The sequence below is a fragment of the Stegodyphus dumicola genome, chromosome 3, assembly GCF_044657685.1.
Source record: "Stegodyphus dumicola isolate Sdum_Otavi_A_Nest chromosome 3, ASM4465768v1".
Taxonomy (NCBI): domain Eukaryota; kingdom Metazoa; phylum Arthropoda; class Arachnida; order Araneae; family Eresidae; genus Stegodyphus; species Stegodyphus dumicola.
In genome coordinates, this window is record NC_140770.1 from 178,758,802 (window position 1) to 178,781,706 (window position 22,905).

A 22,905-nucleotide genomic window follows, 5' to 3' on the forward strand; every position below is an offset into this window, starting at 1 on the left:
AGTATAATCTCATAGCAACAAAAATACAGCGCACGTAATAATCCTTTAGGTACTGCTACCACAATGTAAGCAAGTACTCCATACATTGTGGTAGCAAGAGGTGTATTCTCGAGCCCAAGCAAAGTAAAGACGTTTCTAAGCGTAGAGGAAATTATGCCATCCGAAGCTATATCCAATCACGAGGAGGGATTTTTCCCAATGTGTTTGGCCCGGTACAGAATGCTTATATGCAGACCGGACTAAACTGTAGAGAAATGGCGACCAAATATGACCACTTTTGGCGATTTCTCTCCAAATTTGGTGACAAAAGTTAGTCTATCAAAAGTCGACAAAAGTTTATGAAACCTTAGAGACATTAATCCAATTAGGAGTCATTTCCAAAATAAATTTCTCATTCCGCATTCGATTCAAACCGAAACAGCAGCAAACAATTATATTGAAAACTCCAAACCTTTATTTCAAAGCGCTAACAAGAAACTTTAAATAAAAAAATGTTTTTATAATGTGCGAACAAGCTTCTGCATTTTTATGATTTTCCAGAATATTTAGAGGTGTAATTTTGAGTTTGCCCTAGTGTTACTCACATCATCCAATGGTCTTTGTAGGATTTCAATAAAAATTCATGAAATGTGTGTCTTTGAAAATTGAATTTTACAAAGGCGTATCTTAATTTTCTACAAAGAGCAGCTGTTTAATATCAAATTAAAAAATATATATTAATGTTTTAAAATAATAATTTATTTCCTAAACAGTATTGATTAATTGATTATATTATCTCCTAAGTTTAATTAAAGTAGAATTATTTTAATAGTGTGCATCCATACTGGTAAGTTATATTTTGAAAGATGTTTTGAAGTAATTTGAAAGCAAAATGTTAATAATGTTTTAACGGGAACTGGAGTTAAATCATCACGAAGAATAATATTTCAATTGTAAAAGAAAAAATTAAAACATGTAATCATTGTCATTGATCGGAAATTAGTTGACTTTTCAAGGGGAACAAACCAACTCCCGTTCAATGAACAATAGTTGATAAAAATACGTAAATACGAAAGTGTTTCGTCTTTACTCGAGTTATAAGTTAAAGCCAAACCGGCAATTCTAGTCAGGCCAAATATTTCCGCGAATAGTAGGAATTATGAACCAATGCTGATACTCAAAAAACGTATTCTTATGAAGCATTTTAGTCAATTCAATTTGGAGTAAAAATCAATTACTGTAGAGAAATCCTATAAAACTTGAGTAACCGTCCCCGACACTTTCATGTTTATGCATTTGAGTACTATATTATTTGTAGAAATTAAACATTGGAAATTGTCATTATGAAATCGAATTCAAAGTAAAGTTGAAATAAACATAGAAGATTATAAAAAAGTGATAAATAATGCAAACTTTGTAAAAACAAATCAAAGAAAATATAAAAATAATATAAAAATAATATAGAAAATAATATAAATAAGATCAATGAATGTACATGAAGATATAAAGGCCAGAAAAGGTATTAAGTAACTTACATTCTTTCTAGTGGGGGAGTTGGCAAAGTGTTCTCTTCGTGTCTGACTCAGAAGTGTAGGGTGTCCGAAAATTCTTAGCGGCAGTAGGGGCTTTGAATAATATCAGTCGGTAAGACTTGGGTGAAGTAATTTATGGTAGTGGGTGGGACTTGGAATTCTTGAGGGATGTATTTTGTGGAGTTCTTATCTGAGAGAGACCGTCTGTTAAGATTTTTTTGAAAATACTAGTGAATGGAAATTAATTAATTTCTGGCTAATTGTCGTGTCGCAATGATTAAGAATTTAAGAAAGGAAAAAGGCATTTTCACTGTCCAAGAGCTAATAGACAGTTTAAAGGCATGAAATAGGCCCATTTTTTTAGTAACAGTATATGTCTGAAGACAATTAGCTTTTTACAATATATACAATTGAGTAATTACACTCTATACAAATCTTCCAACTGACAGTCATCCAACTTATACCGCCTTCTCAGCTTTAGGAATAAATTATCATATCCCTATCAGTTAAATGATTTAGAATGAGTATTTAACGTCTGCTCTTTTAAGGCATTGGTTGATAAATTGAAAGGGAATTAGATTATTTTTGAGAATTTTGATAAGGATCTAAATTTCGCGTTGTAAATCTATTGTACCTGTGCATATAGTTTTAATTCGTTGTATTTGATTAATTATAGTATTGTTAATTACTTTTTTGGATATGTTGGAGTTCCAATTTATTAATTTGTTAGTATTAAAATTGAAGTTTCTTGTTTTGTCAAAAAGTAAAATTTTTTTGTAGTTAATGATTTGAAGATCTAGAAAGTCTATGCTATTTTGTGAATTATTAGTTTTATTAAGTGTAAGACAATACGGATAAATCTCGGAGTGTTCAATTTTACCAAAATTATTAATTGTAATAAGGTCATCAATATATCTGTAGGTGTGTTTGTAGTAATTTAACTCTTGTGGTTGTAGACTTTTTTGGAAGTTAAATTCTTTGACAAATAAAAAGATATCACAGATCGAGGTGCTGGAATGTAAGCCCATTGGCAATCCTCTGACTTGTTTAAAATGTTGATTTTGAAACTTGATGTAGTTATGAAAAAGTGTGCATTTTAGGTAGGTTTTCCATTTGTCAAAAGTCATGATATTGAGTATATTAGGGAAAAGTTTTGGTAGATCAAGTAGACTCTTATAGATTTCTTCTAGAGGAAGTGAGGTATATAAGTTTTCAAAATCATAGCAGTTAATGTTTTGGATGTTAATGGTATGAATGGCATTAATGACAGGAGTGTTATTACGAATGATCCAGCAATAGTTATGATTAGTGTTACAATCATTGAAAATAAATTTACAGATTTTATTGAATTGAAAAATAATAGTCTACATTTTTCTTGTAATTATTAGTTCCATTAGCTATAAATGTTTTAAAATATTTATATAAAAGTCCACGCGAAACTCTGCTTGCTTTTACTTCTCTGTTTTAGATTTAATTTTACCTGTTTCTTGCGTATCGATGTGTAAGTTCTGTTCTGCATAGCTCATGTGTGTAATGCTCTAAATCTGTTCTAATATAATAGCCAGGTTTCGCATTTTAAAAGAGATAATAATAGCGCAATATAGTTGCTAAATTTACAATGGACGTATTTATTCTGTCAATAAACAATAAAAAACAGCTGAAAAGGTCAACACACAAATCTTTCTTTAAAATGATAAACTACTAAACGATTAATGACTTTACACTGTGAAACTCGAAAATATCGTTTGCTTTCATTCTTTATTTATTGCACATAGCTCTTAAAAATGGGAAGGGTATATCATTTTCAATACCTTTTCACACTCATATATTTAAGCTAAATATCAGTTGAATTACATCCTTTAGGGGTATCAGCAGCCGCTATACCGACAATGTTAAATTGGCCATTTTCAATGTACCTTTTCTGAAAGTCTGCTTTAGATAACGCTTGTAATTTTTTGTGTAATTGAAGTATACCTATCTGATTATACTGAAATGAGCTTTTGAAACATTTTGAATTTCAGAGTAATTTATATAATATTTTGTTAGGCATAGTAAAATTTAGCACTTTTCTCACACAAAAATCTTTTAAAATTTGTTTTCTTAGTTTACCACAAAAAGCTGATATCAGTAAATATTCGGAAACCTGATAAATAAGCCATAAAAAATTTAGATACCTGTGAGCAGTAGTTTCTGAGAAAATTTACATCGAGTATAAAAAAAATCACGTTTGGAGAAAAACGCGTTTTTATGTAAAAATCCTCATTGATCAAAGCATTCGATGAAAAATTAAAAATATATTTTTTAAAGTTCTAATTTTTATAGAGATTAAAGAATGGAATTTTTAGAAAGATAAAAGTGTAGAGAATTTGAAAATGCAAAAATCCGAGATCAGAATTTTTTTAAGATTTTTGGGTTCCAACACCCCTTAATAACATGTCAGTTCCATTTCTAACGATGTTACTTACTTAGTGTCACAGAAAAAATACTTTAATTATATAATTTTGAAGCACAGTCAGGAATAAGGATTTACCAGCTTTAAATTTAATATATAGAACAATGTAAATCTCAATGCAGAAACATCGCCTTTGACTTCTTAATAACTAGAAGAAAATTGAGTTAAATTTGTTTAAAATTCATTCCAGGAAGTAGAGAAAGAGAAATCTATCTTTTCCCATGTTTCGTCAACAGAATGAGGTTCGTTCTTCAGCATGTACTGCCTTTTTGTATTGGGGAACATTCAGAAAGAAAGGCGACATGGCAGTGTGCAACTCGTTTCATTTTGAATATCTGAGTCTGAAATCGATGAGTCAGAAAATAACTACGGATTAACGCAATTACTAAGGATTTTACTACGCGATGAAAAACAATTATTGTGTTTTTCAGTTGTAAATTTATAGGCGCAGCTCATGCATTGCGCACACCAAAACGCGGCTTTTTGGGTTTTATATGATTTTAGAAGACTAGTCTGTGCAAAGCCATCTCTTAAAATCATACGTAGGCAAAAAATAAAGGTATATAAAATTCATTACATTTAAATTATGATATTACATTCGAAAATAACTATAAATGTCATTCAATTATTATTTTGCAACTTACAATAAACAGTTAAGGTCCATCCATCCTCTATTGCGCTATTGGATAGTGCTGGGTTTTGAGCCCTGCAAGACAATATCTTTCCATTGTCTTCTGCTTTAGGAAGGAAGGTAAGCGAACTGGATGTCAGATTATCTGAAAATGTTTCTTTCCCGGCTTGGATCCTTTTGTTATCAATCCACCAAGTGAGTTGCGCCCTAGGTCGAGCCCCAGAGCTCTCACAGGTTAGTTGGATCTTGCGCCCTGCTGAGAAAGGCCTCTGAATAGTCGTTATTCGGACATCAAGAGGCTTCACTGAAAAGAAAAATATTAAGTTAGCTATTTTCAAAAATAACCTTGGGCTATAATAGTTGATTTTAAATAATAAAAATGGTCATCAGCTTATAAATGTTTCTAATTTTACTAAGGAATAAAAGTCGACATTTTCCCTGCATGGCATCGTTTGAAGTATAAATATGTTATTTAGATGTCGCCATATTGGGAAACAAACAGAGTTGAGAGAATAAATTGTTATCTTTAGTTATGCAATAAAACATGAGCATTAAAAATAAATATATACATACGTCCCTACAGATGCCCATCATACACATGAAGAAATATTTCACTGACAAATGAAAAATCCTATGGGAAAATTCACCAAAAAATAAAGGATACATGAAAATTATCAGACTTCCTAACAAAATGGCTATTTTTAACAATACTCATTTAAACCAAATCCTTACTGGCCACGGAAGATTACCCTATTATTTTAAGAGATTCAACTTACAAAGTAATGAACTTTGTGCTTCTTGTAATGGAATTGGAGACGCGAAAAATTTTATGGAGGACTGTCCTATTTTCGCCGATCAGAGGTATAAGGTACTTATAAGGTATTTCTCCCGCGTGCCTGCCTTCGTGTTGTAGTGGTTCTGCACGCTGGGCCGGTATCCAGATGTCCGTGGTTCGATTCCCGGCGAAGGCGTTTGCTCATTTTTCATCTCTCCGGCCACCAAAAAAATCCTAATGTCTCTACACTTGAGCCCGAACTAAAAGGGTGATGAATAATGACTCTCCTCACCCAGGATTTGGCGATTGTGTCCCCCCCAAAATCCCAGTCGCACTATAAAAGGGGGAGTATATAAGGTATTTCTCCCACCTACTTGTCGTACCTTCGTAATGTAGTGGTTCTGCACGCTGAATCGGTATTCTAAAGGTCCGTGGTTCGATTTGCTAATTCCGTGGTTCGTTGCTAATTTTTAAAATCTCTTGCTTTCAAAAATATCCCAACGTCTCTACAAAGCTTTACAAAATTAAGAATGCTATATATAATAATAATTGTGATGTCAAGGCATTTATATCTTTTGCAAAAGATGTCCTTAAATTTATTAATGCAAATTGATGTGTAATTGGAATTCTGATTTGATGTTGTTCTTTGTGTTAATTTTTGTTTGTATGTTCGCGAGTGCTTGTTATATGTTTTTCCCTATTTTTATTTTATATTTGAGTATTATTTGTATCTTATTTATATTTTGCATTATGTATTATTTATTTTGTATCTGATGTTCTTTTGGGATCTCTCTTCTTTTTGACCATGAGGCCACTTCGTGGTCAGGTGGATCTGTGTGTACCCCCAATGTATTACAATGTATTACATACGTCCTTACATGTACATATATATGTATAAACACTTGAAAAATAGTTCTTTAGATGAAAGCATATTCTTTATTTTCTAGCATAGTTTCTTTAGATATTGCTCACATTAAATAAACTCAGAGTAATTCGTGGTGAAGCATAAGACGGTTTAGAGGCGAAAAAAGACACTGATTTTAAACTAGGCGCTAAAAAATTAATATAATCATGCTGCCACCACGGTACATAAAATGTAAATTACGAAATCTTGAGAAAGACAGCCGCTACGACCAATTTACATTAACATATTGTCTTACATATACAGGGTGATTAAAAATATCTGGCAGAAATAGGAAGGCAGTTAAGGGGAACCGAAGTGAGCAGAGTGTCTGAAGAAATTTATTAAGGCGTTATAAATATCGCACTGAGGCGCTACAAAGAGCTGTTGAGAGGTAAGCAAAAGCAATCTTGAGGCGTAAATCCTCATTGCAACATTTATCATTTTTGTTTATAGTAGTTGGCTGGAAGGTTTGCCGTTCTACTTATTATGTTTCTAATTCTATCTTGAAGCTCATAGTTTTGAGACAAATGCAAGATAGCTACACTCATTTTTTAGATTCTCTCCCATTTTCATTATTAGTTCATAACAATGTATTTGACTTTAGAGCTACTATCGTATTGTACCTAAAAAGAGCAAAATAACTTAAATAGCATTTTAAATTTACTCAAATAATAAACCTCTGCAGCAAAAGGAGTTAAGAAAGCATTGTAATCGCGGAACATTTCGGGAATATTTTTTCAACGAAAATATCCATTTTGACCTCTCTCGAATTCATGTAGTAGTTTTTATTCCGTGACATCGGTACATACGGACAGAATAAAAAAACTCTTTTTTTTCCAAAACGGATTGTAAAATGTATTCTAAAGGGGTTAATTCGTGACGTCTGTACTTGCGTACGTATGTATGAAGTCAAAAACGAGTAGTCTCAGACTATTGGAATTGAGTATATGGTAATGCTATAACATCTAATTGTGCATCTCCCGTTTTGGGTGCAATCGCCGTCACCAAAGGTATATATATATATTGTTACTTGGCTCGATGAGCTCAGTATTTTTATCCTCATATGTTGGTAAATTGTGCATTTTTCCCTTTAAAAATGATAGAATTATCTTGTTCTTATGCTCGAGTTATGCTTTTAAGCATTTATGCATTCAGTTAATCTGCACGTAATAGTTGTAGAATTATCATAAATTGAAAAGTTGTTTAAGCGCAGCTAAGCTAAAGGAATAGGAGGAACCTGCTAAGTTTCAAATACAAGCTTAGCAACATTTGAAATAGCACATTAGAAACTTAGCAGAATAGTGGGTGTCCGCCGAAAACGGCGCGGAGAAGGCAACGCAAGACTGAAACGTCGTGGTACAAAACCTCGTGGAAAAAAGAAAGCAAAGAGGAAACCTCGTAGTTCTAAAACATCGTGGTACAGAATAGCGTTATCGAAAAAGAAGCGGTTCAAAAACTTCGCAATTTCAAAACATCGACATAGAAAATATCGTGGTAAAAAATAAAGAACCTACAAATTATCGCATGACCACAACATCGCACACATTCGAATGTCAGGTTTCAAAAGCTGCAAATGATTTTCGCATAATGATTTGGGAGCGCAAGAAGGAAAGACGGATATTTTTACTTTCATATTTCATATTTTTGAATGAACTAATAAATTTTTACTGGAAAAGTAAGAAGGAAATTTAAGCAGTGAAAAATTGAAAATGAGTAGAAAATTAATGCGATTAGCACTTAATAGAATTTTAAATTGACATAGTTAATTTACAAGGTTCATTAATAAATTAATCTATTTTTAGAAAGTTTTACTCATAATGTTTCAGGAAAAAAAAAGACCGCCTAAAATTGTTTAGAAAAAGGAAGATAAATAACTGCATGAGGTTACCTTTATAAAAGTTGCTTGGTTTATGATCAAATTACTTTCTTTCACGTTTGTTAATGTAATATTGTTTTGGCTAAAATTATATCTTATTTTGTTTCTGTTCATATTAAAGTGCCATTAACATTTCTTGCCCTTCCATATCTTTACGAATACGAAAATACGAATATGCATTTACAACTTTTAAAAACCGAAACACGCATGTGTGCGATGTTATCGTCATGCGATGTTTTGTAGGTACTTTATTTTTTGCCACGATATTTTCGACGACGATGTTTTTAAATTGCCAAGTTTTTAAACCGCTTTATTCTCGACGACATTTTGCACCGCGATGTTTTAGAACTGCCATGAACTCTTTGCTTTCTTTTCTCGCACGACGTTTTCGTCTTGCATTATTTTCTCCACGACTTTTTCGTCCGCGATGTTTTCGACTGTAACCGAATAGTAAATTAGGTCAGTTTCTGCACCTTTCAGTGTGTTTTTGCTGACCGGCATTAAAATTAAACTTTCAATTTCGTGCACCGAAGCATCTGTGTTTTTACCTGCTGGCCAAACTGCTTCTTTTTGCGCAGAAACAGTAACGTTAATTGTAACTTTTTTAAACAGTTTTAAGTGTATTTGGTGTTTAATGTTTTTCTATATTTTTCAACTTTTAATGAAGATATTCTGAATTTTATGTAATTTCAAATTAAACCAAATTAATTGAATTAGAAATATATCTCTAATGAGATTCGAGGAAATAAGTTTAAATCAAGTGCAGCAAATTGTGTGTAAAATTTAATAGGCAGCACTAAGAAGTCATGTGGTGTTCGCACTAGATTTTTCATTTAATGTATTTGTTACCAAACGCAGTTTGAAGTATTTGTTATTTCCTCATTGATCATAAGTTCGCTGTCAACAGTACAGTATCACAAAGCTAACAACTCATATTCCAACATCTAATTTCGCAAGCCAAATTAAATGCTATTCTTATTTTGGTAATGCACAAACAACAAGCAATATGAGGGTTTTCATTTTTCATTACAATGATATGGCACAAGACCTTGTGTATTTGAGATTTAAAGCAAAGACAAAAGTCATCCAAATTAATTAACATTTTACGATTTATCATTATTTCGATCAGATTTCCTCATGGCATTCTTATACTTATGGTTTATCTTATTCTTATGGTTTAAATAACAAATGAAATTATTTCAAATGATAAAAATTTATTTATGCCATTTCGCTTATTTTTTAAAAGCGGAAATACTTCATTTTATAGCTTTAATTAAACTATATGGAAGCATAACATATTGAAGAATAATTATATCAGAGTTTATACATCAGAAAAGATGACTTCATTTACTACACCATATTTATCGCACAGTTAATTCTTCAGACAACTTTACATTTAAGGTCGTCTAGAGAATTCTTAAATACACGAAGAATTTCTTCACAAGAGATATTAAAGCCACTCGGATTCATGCGGCACCTTTTAAGCAATTTTTATCGGCATGTATCATTATCTCCTTATTCAGTAAAATGCATTTTGATATAATCAAGCGAGAAATGTATGCTTTATGCATATCAGTAATTTTGTTAAATTTTACTCTCGTATTCTCTATTTTTGCAAAATTACATAAAGTTAAACGTTCATACTTCTGATCGTAAATGAAAAATACTGAATGCTTTTACGCAAACTACTGAATATTTTGAAGATTTTTCACTATACCTTCGTCTAAAATGGTGAATGTTATAATCAAGTCGTGTATGCGGGGAATCAAGTGCACGGGTAATTCAAGTTGAGATGGACAATAGGTGGGCAGGTATAAAACACAGATATAAAAATAACCCACAATGCAGTTTATGGAAAAAGATTAGTTTCATGTAATTTAATGCACGTGTTTTATCCGTATTTTTAACTATCTTAATTTGTAGAATGAATTTATTCATGAAACATAAATGTATATTCAAAATAAAAAGAACATTGTTTAAAGGGAAAAAAATGAAATGTTTCAGATTTTATATTCCGTCCAAAGGGGCGTTTTTTGTGTTACCTTTATTCATTAAATATCATGTTATTTGCACTTAAACCATAAAATTTAGTTCAATAGCAATGCCGCAAAATAATTTTAATCATATCCTTAGAATTTCAGCTACACAGTTCGACGCGCTGGAGATAAAAAAGGTTTTCTCTCGTAGAGTGTTGCCATGGCTCGCTTTTAAATCGTTGAGTTTGTTACGCAAAAATTCGTTAAAGTTTGAGAAGATATGAAATCGGTAATAAAATACATTTCAAATTTGAAATTTGGGATTTCAGATGCCCATATTCGCAGTAGGATTACGCCATTCAAAATTGGATGGCTCTAGATACCGTTGTTTTATCACAATGCGAGAAATATACATACATTTATGCAGATTTTTCATTATTTAATTTCCTCATATATAATGCAAGGCTCTATCATTTTGTGGCAACAGTATGAAAAGTGAACCGATATTTATAGGAGTCCGACGCAAAATGCCAAAACGAAAGTAATAGTCCTTCGGGACTCAAATCCCTTTGAACTAAAAAAAACCTGAAAGGTTTCAGATTTTAGCGGTCACACAAAACGCTTTTTGAAGGTTTTTTAATACTCTCGTTGAGCTCGTACCAGACTGCTGTTATACTGAATCCTGCTAGCTCACTGTTTTATCTTTTCAGCTTAACTGTCAAGCATTATTTTCTTCTCAATTAAGCCATACACAACTCAACAGCAAAATTACAAACATTTTAAAGCAGCATAGTACTATACATTTAGAATTTCGGATGCAACGTTACGTGCTGGTATACATTTTTCAGTTTTTCCAGTCTTTTCTCAGTTCATGATATCAATGGTCAATTTTCATTACTAAAGATGGCTCTACAAAATCTTTTACTATCAACGATCTTGTCTTTTACTATCAACGATTTGTGTGTTTACCTTATTTTTTAAATATCACGTTGTCGTAGCTTACGCCACATAAAATTGGATTCAACAGCAAAATCACAAAATATTTAAAAACACCACATCTTTAGAATTTCCGATAAACAGTCTGGCGCTGGATATAAAAATATTTCATTTCGTACTGTGTTGCTACTACTCGCTATTAAATCATTCAGTTTCTTAATCAAATTCTCGTTAAAGTTTTAAAAAATATGAAAGAGATAATAAAACAAATTCAAAATTCGGATATCTTTGTGCCTATGTTCGGGTGGAGGACTACATTATCCAAACCTTGAGAGCTCTAGTTACCGTTGTTTTTTCATAATGCGAGAAACATACAAACATTCATGCAGTTTCTTGATTATTTAATTCCTTTAAATATAATACAGGGCGATACTATTTGGTGGCAACAATTTTAAAAGTGAAGCGACACGTTTAAGTTTTTGGAAATGAAATGCTGTTTAGAGATTAATATCTCATCCGGGAACAACATCCATTGTGAGCTAATAATGGAAGAATAAGCATAGTTAGAAATGAAAAAACTAAGTTATAAATGCCATTAATTTAAATTCATATAAAAAAATCTTCCGTTAGAACTTTTCATTTCTTTGCACAGTTCATTTGCCATATATCATCTACTATCATTGTTGTTATCGCAAACATCTTTCTTTTCTCTTCTGTGTTTTCTGAAGATATTTTTTTTTATTCTTGTAGTATATGGTAATAATGTTCCCATCGTTTTGCAATAAAAAAAGTAACCTTTTTTCACGCAGGTTCCGATTATTCCATCTCCGATTGTAGCCATTTTTGACAAGTTACCTTATTCCCACATAAAATATGGAAAACTGAAACGCTGTTCAATAAAATCTCCTTGAGAAACATTTTTAATGTTACTTTTTCACGCATGCAAGTGTATCGGACTTATAGATATAAAATATATCCCAGTCCATATACTTCAAAATATTGTTTAAATTGTTAAATTACTTTAGAAGGGATTTTCCCCTTCCTTCTAGCATGCCTTCGTGATGTAACGGTAGCACACTCGGTGCATATTCGAGAAATCTAGATTCGAGTCCCGGCGAAGCCACTGCTCATTTTTCATGTCTCTTGCTTCAAAAATAACCTAATGATTCTACAACTGCTATATGAGATAGTAATCATTACTTTCTTTACCAAACCTATTACGATAATACGTAGAAGTTTAAGCTTTTGTAGCTATCCTCATTTTTAGGAGTTAAAACTATTTGAATAGTTTTACATATATTAGGAAATATATCGTAAGATAAATATTTATTATAGAGTAATACTAGAAAATTCAACAATGAAAACATAAATTTGACTTATAACTGTAGTGTTCTCTTCGAGTTCCTACTGTTTTTACTTTCACTTTGGACAAATTCTAGGAGTGGGATGCATATGATGTCAGACGGAAACAGTTAAACGTCGATTTATAGTGACAAATTTCATACATCTAATGCCTCTCAACATCTTGTGTTACCTTGGTATTAAGTATTATTTTGCTTATTAGGATCAAATTAGGATGAGGTAAGCATCTTCAATAACGTATTAACGCATGGTGGCGTATCAGCCAACTGTAACCAGCGCACAGAAATTTTAGTTCAGTGGAACTCCGAGATAAGACACTGATTCGGCAAAAGAACAATTATTTTGATTGTAAAAGGTATAAGCGGTGCGGAAATTCATTGACGGATGGCAAAGGTTAAAAGGAGAAACGCTGCAGGCGAAGAACGTGAATGCAAAATATTTGAATGCTTCGCATTTGAAAGAGTAAACGAGTGATTAAAGCACCTAGAAATAGACGGTCATATGCAGAAAATGACGATTATTGCCTACGGGAGGTTGACTGGGGGACAAGCCCCAGCATTCTGGCTAGGACCTGTACTTAAACAGACTCGACTTCTGGGATAAATAATCAGTCTTCACCGTGACTGACTAGAACCATTGTTTATACGGTGGCACTACTTTGTCTGACCCTTGGTTGTGGGGACCCTACATGGTCATGATATTGATGATTGTCCGAGAGTATTGGCTTTCCCTGGTCAACACTGTGGGACAGCCTCTTGAGCTGTGTTCTCATTAGTGACGATTTCCACTGACATAACGTTATATTTACGGAGACTTCGTGCATTTCTGTCCCCCTGGCTTGATCGGGGTAGGGTTATATCTCCTTTGATCGCCTCAAAGTGTTGAGGCATTTTAACTACGTAAGGCAGGTTAAATGTTTCCCAGGTGAAGGAGACTTTTCTGTCTAGTGTACTGCAGAAAGTGACGAAACATGTATCGCATCAAGGTGCGTCACTAATGCCATTGATGCAAAGGGAATGCTATTCTCGGCAAGACCAACGTGTAATGATAATGTAATTTTAGATGCGTGTGGTAACAGTGCAATGTTGCTGAACAAATTTTACAATGTTGGTCAGTCCAGTCGGAAAATAAAAGAGAGTTCAAATATGGTTCCAAAAACAAACTAAAGACCCCCCTTTTTCGTTTAGTATTCTGCTGGAATAAATATTTAAATAACAACAGATACAATTTTTGAGAAATATTAAGCAATTGCTGTATATAAACACGAACCCATTTTTTATTTAATAACCCTTTTATAATGCGAAGTCGCTTAGTCGCTGCTGCATCGAGTTTCCTTTGTCTTCTTCATAAATATAACCATAAACGCTTTCAAGAACTTCTCATAAAATATCGCACATGTACAAGAGATCTGTAGCTTTTATGAATGTGTTACAAAGTAAAAAAGGGAATTCTCCCGTCTTACTAAGCCTTGTTTCAGTATAAATGAGAAAAAATGAGTAAGCATCACACTAAATATTTTCATTTTCTACCATGAATATTATTTCCAGTATTTTGGCCTTATACTGGCTCCATAAAAATAAAATGTTTAACGACTCAGTAGCAGGAAATAAATACCCAGTGTAAATGAGATATTTTTCTGTATGAGAATATATCTTCTGCAGTTCATTAAATCCTACAGAGCATAAACCCACTTTTCCCCAGATTTACTAAATGCCACAATTTTAAGCTCATGTAGTATGTCATAAACATTTACACAAAATGCCACAGAAGAGTGACTCATTATTCAACTTGTGACAACGGTCGTTTGTTCCATGCTTCTAAGCCTACGCATTTTCCAGGCAAACACGCTACAAAAGCAAAGACTCATCAGTATAAATTGAAGCTTTCATTTTTAAAGAAGTCATTTACATATTTTCTAAAAATTCAAACTTCTTCTACATGAATGTTTATGGGTTCAGTGCTGATTTTTTATTAATATTATTACGAAATTCCAAGAACGTCGTAGGCTTTTTTGCATTTTCTGTTTAAAAACATTTTGATAGTAAATATCTTAAACTAGGCCAATCATTCGAATGCTTGAAATACTACGCCCGCACTCTTAGCAAGTAATTTAAAAGTGTGGCCTCCATCACCACTACAGGATCAACAATGTGCTTTTGTTTCCATCTTAGAGAAAATAGTTATGCATATGAAAACTTTTAACTATATGCAAGTGAATAAACAAAAGGGACGATATTAACATACTAATTTCCTGACGCTAGCAATTTCAGTTCGACCTAAAACTGTTATTTAAGGATGTGCTTTATTTCAATTCAGTTTAACTAGTTTCAAATTCTGGAGATCATATTTGTCGTTTCTTTGCATTTCAGTTAAAAATAGTGGACACTAATTAATTGCAATTTCTTATTTGTCGACGGGGAGATCCTTCACCCTTCTCTTTTTGCCTTTTGTTGGAAAGAGTTAAGGAATGAAAATATTCTTCTCGTGTGTATTTGCGGCTTAATGAGAAGCATATCGAAATCCCTAAGTGCACCTTAATACGTTTCGACTTCAACTCTATCTAAGGTTATTGCTTATTTTGAACTACCGTATTTTTACCTTTTTTCCAATTAATTTTATCGTCCGAATATACAGAGGTAAAAATTATGCGAGTAATTTTATTTCCGAAGAAAGTGGTTACAGTAAGAATGTAACAAATGAAAAGTAGTCATGACGAATTACTGGTAAATTTCACAATATTATTTCTTGCCTGCATTCCAATGAGAAAGTATAGTAATATTAACATTACACAGCTGATGAATATTGAGCCGATAGCTGATATAAAATGACGGGCATGGCTCAATTACCCTGTAAAGCCTCAGTAGCACTTCATACGAATGATTCATCCCAAGAGGCACATCGAACGACTGCAGGAGTAGATGGGCGAGCAAAAGACCCACATTTCGAAACATCAAATACGTGAGCTAGAGAAGACTGACTAAAATGAGTTGGAAAGCAAATAAGAGAAGTAAGGTGACATTTCATGTTTGGAAAATTTTTTAAATGTAGGATTGCCTGCTACATCAGGTAGCTTAATGAAGATTCTGCACAATACTCGTTTCTTGCATTTTAAGCACACGTCTCTTTATCTACACATGACTTATACATATAGCAAACTTCACTACAAACGTATTGGTTAGAAAACACGTTTTGGGAGACACTTAAACATATTCAATTATGAGAACTTTCTTTACGCCTGCAAATGTCATGTACATATAATGCTGTCATGATTGAGCAAAATACATAAAGTAACAGTATGTACAAAATGTGTTTACACATTTTTAGAAATCTTTTTTGGGCGTTTAATTAACATTTGAATAACATTTGATAATTAACATTTTTTAGCTGTTAGATTTGATAGACATTTTCCTGAACTAAATGTATGCATCGTTATTTTCACGATAGAATGGATTTTCGTAAAATTCTTAGTGGTATTAATTTCCATTTCCCTTCCACTGCTTTCCAGAATTCAGCAATCGCGATGGGTTTTCATTTAAAGAAAGCTCTTTTCAAGAAACTAAAGGCACAAAAGTCCATAGGTGAAAACATCAGAGGGATTTCACATGAGTACGTTGAAAATGTGTATATATGCAATGCCTGTACCAGTCTGCATATTTACGAAGAATGCAGTGGTAATTTTAGAATTATGACTTGTTGATTTATCTTGACGAATTTCTACACTTCGAGGGATATAGAAATGGAATTTCATTTGTAAACATCGGCTGTAAACATAGTTTTCATAGTACGTTGAGTTTAACATATTTTACCACATTTTCTATTTTTAGTTTCCGCTTGCTAGAGAATTCTGCGACAATCGTAAACACCTTACTAAAACTTTCTTTGCATTGACAGAAGGAGATTTATACATCTTTATCTCCTCGTTCTTAATAATAAATAGTCTTTTCTTTTCTTGTAGTTATTAAGGTAAACCCTTGCTTCACCAAGCACAATTTATTTCCATTTATCGTTTGATAAGTAGTTTCCACTCAGGGTTCCACCATTAAGATTTATTAGCCCAAACGCGCAGTTTGTCCAGAAGGGCCATTCATTTCGTTTTGGCATTTTGTGTTGATTCACAATAAACGCCGAATTAACTTTTTAAATTTTTGCCACCAAATATTATTTTATTATCTGTATTATATTTAAAGAAATTAGATAATGCAGAATCTGCATAAATGTATCTATGTTTCTCGCATTGTGATGAAACGACGGTATCGAGAGCCATCAAATTTTGAATAACGTACGTCTCCAGCCGCGAAGAACCTGTTAGTTAATCAATAAAGGTAACACACAAAATGACAAAATGTAAAAAAAAAAAAAAAAAAAAAAAAAAAAAAAAAAAAAAAAAATTTACTCTCCTTCGTGCGTAATACAAAATCTGAAAGCTTTCAGTTTTTTTTTAATCTGATTTATTTATAAGGTATTTCTCCCGCCTTCTTGGAATGCCTTCGTGGTGTGGTGGTCTGCACGCTGGGCGCGTATTCCAGAGGGCCGCGGTTTGATTCCTGGCGAAGGCAGTTGCTCATTTATCATCTTTCCTACTTGCAAATTACCTAATGTCTCTACAGATTAAATGCACTTATATCATAATAAAGCTAATTAAAAGCATGAAGTATTTTTTAGAATAACAATGCATATTTCGCCATTTTTAGACATGCAGGAGATATAATATATAACGTTCCCTTGTTAATCTTAATGAAAATTTATACAACTTCTCATGTTTAATGTTTCCCTTATCCATATGGGCTATGGATAATCAATTCTGATAAACCGTATTAAACGTTAAAATAGCGTTTTTAAGCGGTCATAAAAATATAAACAATTTCGGATTTTTTTTGGTGTGTTTTAAATTTTTTTGTGTGTTCTCCTCGTCTCACGAGTGTAATACTGATCCGTATAATACTTGTATCTCTGTAATGCACCCTATACAACGCCCTTGGTCATCATACGGCTAAATGACAAACGGGTTTGCCCATTCCCGACAATTGCTTTAGAAGCAAGCGTTGGGGCATTTAAAAATAAAAAATAAAGCTTAAAAAAACAAACTCAATAAACAATCTAAATATCCTAAGGATCAGGAGTTCTTTACTTGCGCTAAAGGATTCTACTCTAACTATCGATTTTCTATATTGTCTGAAAAGTTTCATATTTATGGATATTTAATTTTAAAATTTCCGATAAGAACAAAAATATAAAACTTTAGATGTAAGTGTCCACTGCATGTAGTTTCGTATTATATTTATTACTTTTCATAAACTTTTAGAAATTTAGTGCGTTTATCATCAGTTACTTCTCTTTTCTGAGTATTAATAACAAAAGTAATATAACAGAATTTTCTACACTAATTCATCCTTTATCTTGAGTTATTTATAGAAGCAGATATTTAACGAGCTAGATCAAGTTTATTTGGACACTTGTTTCACTAAAGCATTTTTAACTGTTCTTAATACTTCTTCTGCTAAAAGTATTAGATTAAATAGATTGTTTTAGATTAATTATAACTTTCATTTTTAATTTCATTCATAGGAAATAAAATGAAAATCAGCATGAACGGTTCAAGAAATTTTAAGGTTATTGCAAATAACAGCAAATGAAAAGATAGATTCGGCAGGAAATGTTTAGAGCGAAATATGGAAAACCTTTTAGAAATGAGTTTAAATTAACTGAAGTTTCAGAAAGAAACATTAAGATATTTTGATGTGAAATATTTTCCATTTATCTTGATTTCTAAACCATGTTTCCAAACAAATAAATCTCAAACATACGGCATGGAAAAGCTTAGCAATACCAAACCTTAAAATCTGAAAATCAGATTGTTTTTTCATTGTATTGTCATTTGCTTTACATTTTCCAAATCTTATCGAAGAAAATGACTCTGAATATCTTGATAGAGAATGGCATGTACTAAAAACTGCAACAATATTAAAAAAAGCTCCAGAATTTATAATTTTTTGTAAGAGTTTTTGAAGTTAAAAGTAATGCGGGGAAATAAATGTTTCCTTAATGTAGCTTGGTTTTTGTTATTGCTGTTTGTGACTACTTTCACTTGTCTGTTAATGGTCAGTACACGGCATTCATCCAGGCAAGGTTTCAAATGCGCTTGTCGTTGGCAACAGCCTGGAGCACCATACAGGTATTAAACCGATTTTAGCTGGGTTCCGCCTCCTGTTTTGAGACCCCGGGGGACGGGTCCGATGGTTTCTCAACCCTCTTTTCCTACCACCAACCTCTCAAGAGGACTTTCCGCTCTCCACATATGTAAAGTGTCCCCATGTCACACAGACACTATACATTTACAAACATCCATGAATTCTCTGGGATTCGAACACGGCCCCTTTGGTGTTGCAGTCAGAGTCGTTAACCACTGTCTCGGTTGGGCGGCAGTAACCTTAGTTAAAATCATAATGCGCTTCTTATGCCAGCAGTAACTGAAAGAATATTTCCAGCAGTAGTAATGAATGAATATAAAAATATTTAACCGAGCAAAAACTTCCTTGAAGAAAGATTTCTTTTGAAAACAAAAAATCTCAATATCCATCAACGGAAGAGTTTACTGTTTCTTTATAATTTATTAAATATTAGCAGAATCTGCAAAAAGTAGTGAAAAAAGTATTTGCAGTTCTTTACTCGCACGTAAGAATGTTTCTAATTAGTATATTAAATAAATAAAATATCTATTATCGCACTACATGTGAAATGACTTAAATATTTATGCGTAAACGGAAAATTTAAATTAAAAAATATGATTTTCATGGATGATTAGTATAAAGATTCGTTTATTCCTTTTATTTTTTCTCAGGTATGTGTTAATTTAGAGTGTTATTCCCAGTTAATTTATCTGTGATAATCAGATACTAATATCGTAGAATTTCTTAAAGATATTGAAACAAAAGCGGGCATTAAGGGGACTCGTACAGCTTAAAACCCATAAGATCTTCGAATATGTGACTGTTGCAAGAATTGGGATTACTTATTTTAAAAGCAATTACTTCCAACTTTTTACAGCTGACTACATACTATAGCTGCTTTCTGAAATAGTGATCAGAAAGTTTGTTTTGCCACAAATATTTTTTTACAATTTAATCCTCTTTCTGACAAAACGTTTCGTCATGTTTCCACCTTGCGCACACAGTTTAGGACATTCTGTTGCATAATTTATTTCCATATTTTATATATAGCTTTTATAACATTTGGAAACTACTGTGAACCAAAACTTCTCAGAATTTCATGTTAAATTTTTATTTTATTTGGAGTTGAGTTTATAAAATGTATTTTATTAAAAAAATCTGTAATGTTTTCTTGCATTAAAATTCTTTAATATTAAAATATTCATCAGATTTTGGGTTCAGTTAGAAAATAGTGCCCATATAAAGAATTCCGTCAAATTTCAAGCATGCACTATTAGTCATTTTAAAAATATCATGCGCGCAAGGTGGAAACATGAAGAAAAATTTTGTCTCAAAGCGGATTAAATTACAAAACTTTTTGTGGCAATACAAACTTTCTGGTTACTAGTTTCCAACGCAGCTATATTATATAGTCAGTTTTAAAACGTTGGAAGTAATTACTTTTAAAATATACAAAATATCCTAATTCTTGCAACAGTCACATATTCGAAGATCATACGGGGTTTAGAGTGTATAAGCCCCCTTAATTTAATATTTTTTTTTTACTTTCTCTTGCATATATTAATATGAAATATTTTTGCTCAGAGATCACCTTGCTTAGATGAAATTTTCGTGGACTTTTGAATTTGCTTATTATATGGTTTTGTGGTGTGATTGGAAGGACGTCCGTCCTGATTCAAAGTGTGGAACAATAGGAAGGTCTGAAATTCGAATCTGAGCGAAGGCATTTCTGGTTTTTCCTCATACTTGCTCCAGCAAGTACCTAATGACACTGCAAGTGATGCCTGATTCAAAGTGTGGTGCAGAATAATTTATCAAAGCACGTCTAGCAATTAGGAGGTGTAGATTTCGAATTTCGGCGATGCCATTGGTGATTTTTATAGTTTCCTACTCTCAGACAAACCAAATGACTTTACAACTTGTTAATTTGATAAGTAATTAACATATCTTAATGAGCATTCTTATCATAATTCCAATGAAAGTAGCTGGTTCAGAATGCTTTATTCGGTTTTAAATTTCCGTTTGTAATATGTTTAGAAATAATTAACTGCTTCTATTGCCTTTTTGCATTTTAGTACGAAGTGACAGAAGTATGGTAAACGCGAAAAATTTCGGAATTCATATTTCAACAAAAATATCCATTTTGACCGCTCTCGAATACATTTGAACGATGCTTTTGCGTGATATCTGTACGTTCGGGCAGAATAAAGGTCATTTTTCTCACATTGTATTGAAATCGAATTCAGAAGAGACTTTTTTCGTTACGTCTCTACGTACATATGAACATGCGTACGTTCATATGTACGTTCATACGTACGTATGTACGTATGTATATATCTCGTATAACACAAAAACGAGTAGCCTCACAACATTGAAATGCTGTATATGGGACTGCTATAACATGTAGCTGTGTCTCCATTTTCCGTTGCAATCGGCCTCACCAAAAGTATATAAATATCACTTTTGGTGCGGTTTGGTTAAATATATATATGTATGTACTTTATCCCCAGTCTGTTACCCGGCTTGATCAGTGAAATCAGGTTTTTTATTCTTACATGTTAGTAAACTGTGAATTGTTTTCTTTAAAAGTGATTGAATAACATTTCTCTTATGTTCCAGTGAAGGTTTTTATGCCTTTTAGTTAATCTGCATGCGGAAGTTGTGGATTTATGAATAGTTTAAAAGTTGTTTCATTGCTACTAAATGTAACGAAACCGCCTTTTGTTTACATTTGAAACTATTAGAAGAATAGTGAACTAAGTTCGTTTCTGCACTAAATTTAGTGTCTTTTGTGGAGTAGGACCAAAAGTAAACTTTACGTTTTGTGCACCAAACAATCAACCTTTCTGCCCGCTGGCCGAACTGCTTTCGTTCGCATAGAAACTCTAGGTTTGATTCTAAAAATTTTTTTTGAACTGTTTTAACTGCATTTGGTGTTTTGTGTTTTACTGTATTTTACTATTTTTATGTATTTTTACCTTGCCTTGAAGAGAGAACTGAATTAATTGAATGAGACATATATTTGTAACGAAAGTCGAGGAAATGAGATTAAAAGAAATGCAGCATAAAATGTGCATAATTTAATAGGCTGTACAAGGAAGTCATACGGTGTCTACATGAGTTTTGTTTTCTTTCGAATGGTGAGCATGTGTATGGTTTATCACGTTCAATGTTCCGCCTTACTTTCTTTGGGAACATGCAAAGACCCTGACTCGGAACAGGGAGCTTACTAAAGCTATGTTCAATAAATGTGGGAAGTAGACAAGATACACAGGAAGGGTATACAAAACCCTTTATTTTTCACTCTTTACAATAATTTCCGTACTTCGGAATACAGAGACTAACTACTTGTGGTCTGAACGTAAGAATATAAAAATATTTAAGTAAACTCTAACTTAACTTTGGAATAATAAACAAGGAAGATTGGCCGTATATTAACAGGAAGCCGTATGTAGTACAGAGAACTGTTAACACTACAATACGTTTAAAATTATCACGAGGATTAAACCTCTGGCCTGGAAGGCAACCAGCAACCGAGTAAAACTTCTAAGGCAAGCGGCCTGCTTCGACTAACTCCTTCCTCTCTCTCGCTTGGCAAAAAGCCACAACTTAAGTACTTGGCGTTCGCCAGACAAATTTTGCATAAATAAGTTAACGCTTTTAATTCTGGCCGGAAGTAGAAAATAAGAAGTGATAGTAAAGATTTAAAACAAAATAAACGTTAGTAAAACTTAAAATCCTTACATACTTCCCGCCAGAGTTAATTAGTTTGAAACTGAGGTCTAAAACGACCTTGTTGAAAACTTTTAGCTCTAGAATCTAACGCGAGGCCAATCTTTTACAAACATTTCTCACTAGAAACTAGAAAATTTTTTTTAAAAAAATTGTTTTTACAATAGCAGCTCCATGGACACCCAATTTTTCATCTGTACTGCATCTAAACAGGAGCTTTTATTCAAATCCGGTTCCTTCCAGATCTCTGGAAAGAAAACTAGTTTAATGAAATGTTACACAATGAAATGGCAAGTAACATGCATATTTATATTTCTCTTAACATTCTTATTTCATTCATGACTATTTTAATTATCTCTCCCCGTGCTCTCTGACATGTGTTGTAAAAGAACACCAAACACGAATGTGTTTATGTATACTTGTTCAACACTGCCTCGTACAATCAAAACACTAACGTGTTAAAATTCTACATGACAAGACCTCGTAACACACCCTATCTTCAACTCTAAACCCTGAGGTACTATTCTGAAAGTGGCTAACTCTGAAGTGTAGCGTCAGAGAGCCTAACTACATTCATTCAACC

The 22,905-nt window shown here is 32.7% G+C and overlaps 1 protein-coding gene across 4 annotated transcripts in view; it reads right to left on the reverse strand.

Annotated features, from left to right (window-relative positions):
• LOC118194475 (adhesion molecule nephrin-like) overlaps positions 1-22,905 on the reverse strand; it is a 767,857-nt gene that overhangs the window by 120,449 nt on the left and 624,503 nt on the right. For all 4 annotated transcript variants that reach the window (XM_085813674.1, XM_085813673.1, XM_085813672.1 and 1 more), the window contains one exon: positions 4,608-4,898. In XM_085813674.1, coding sequence (XP_085669800.1) covers positions 4,608-4,898 — 291 coding nt within the window. The remainder of the gene's footprint in view (positions 1-4,607; positions 4,899-22,905) is intronic.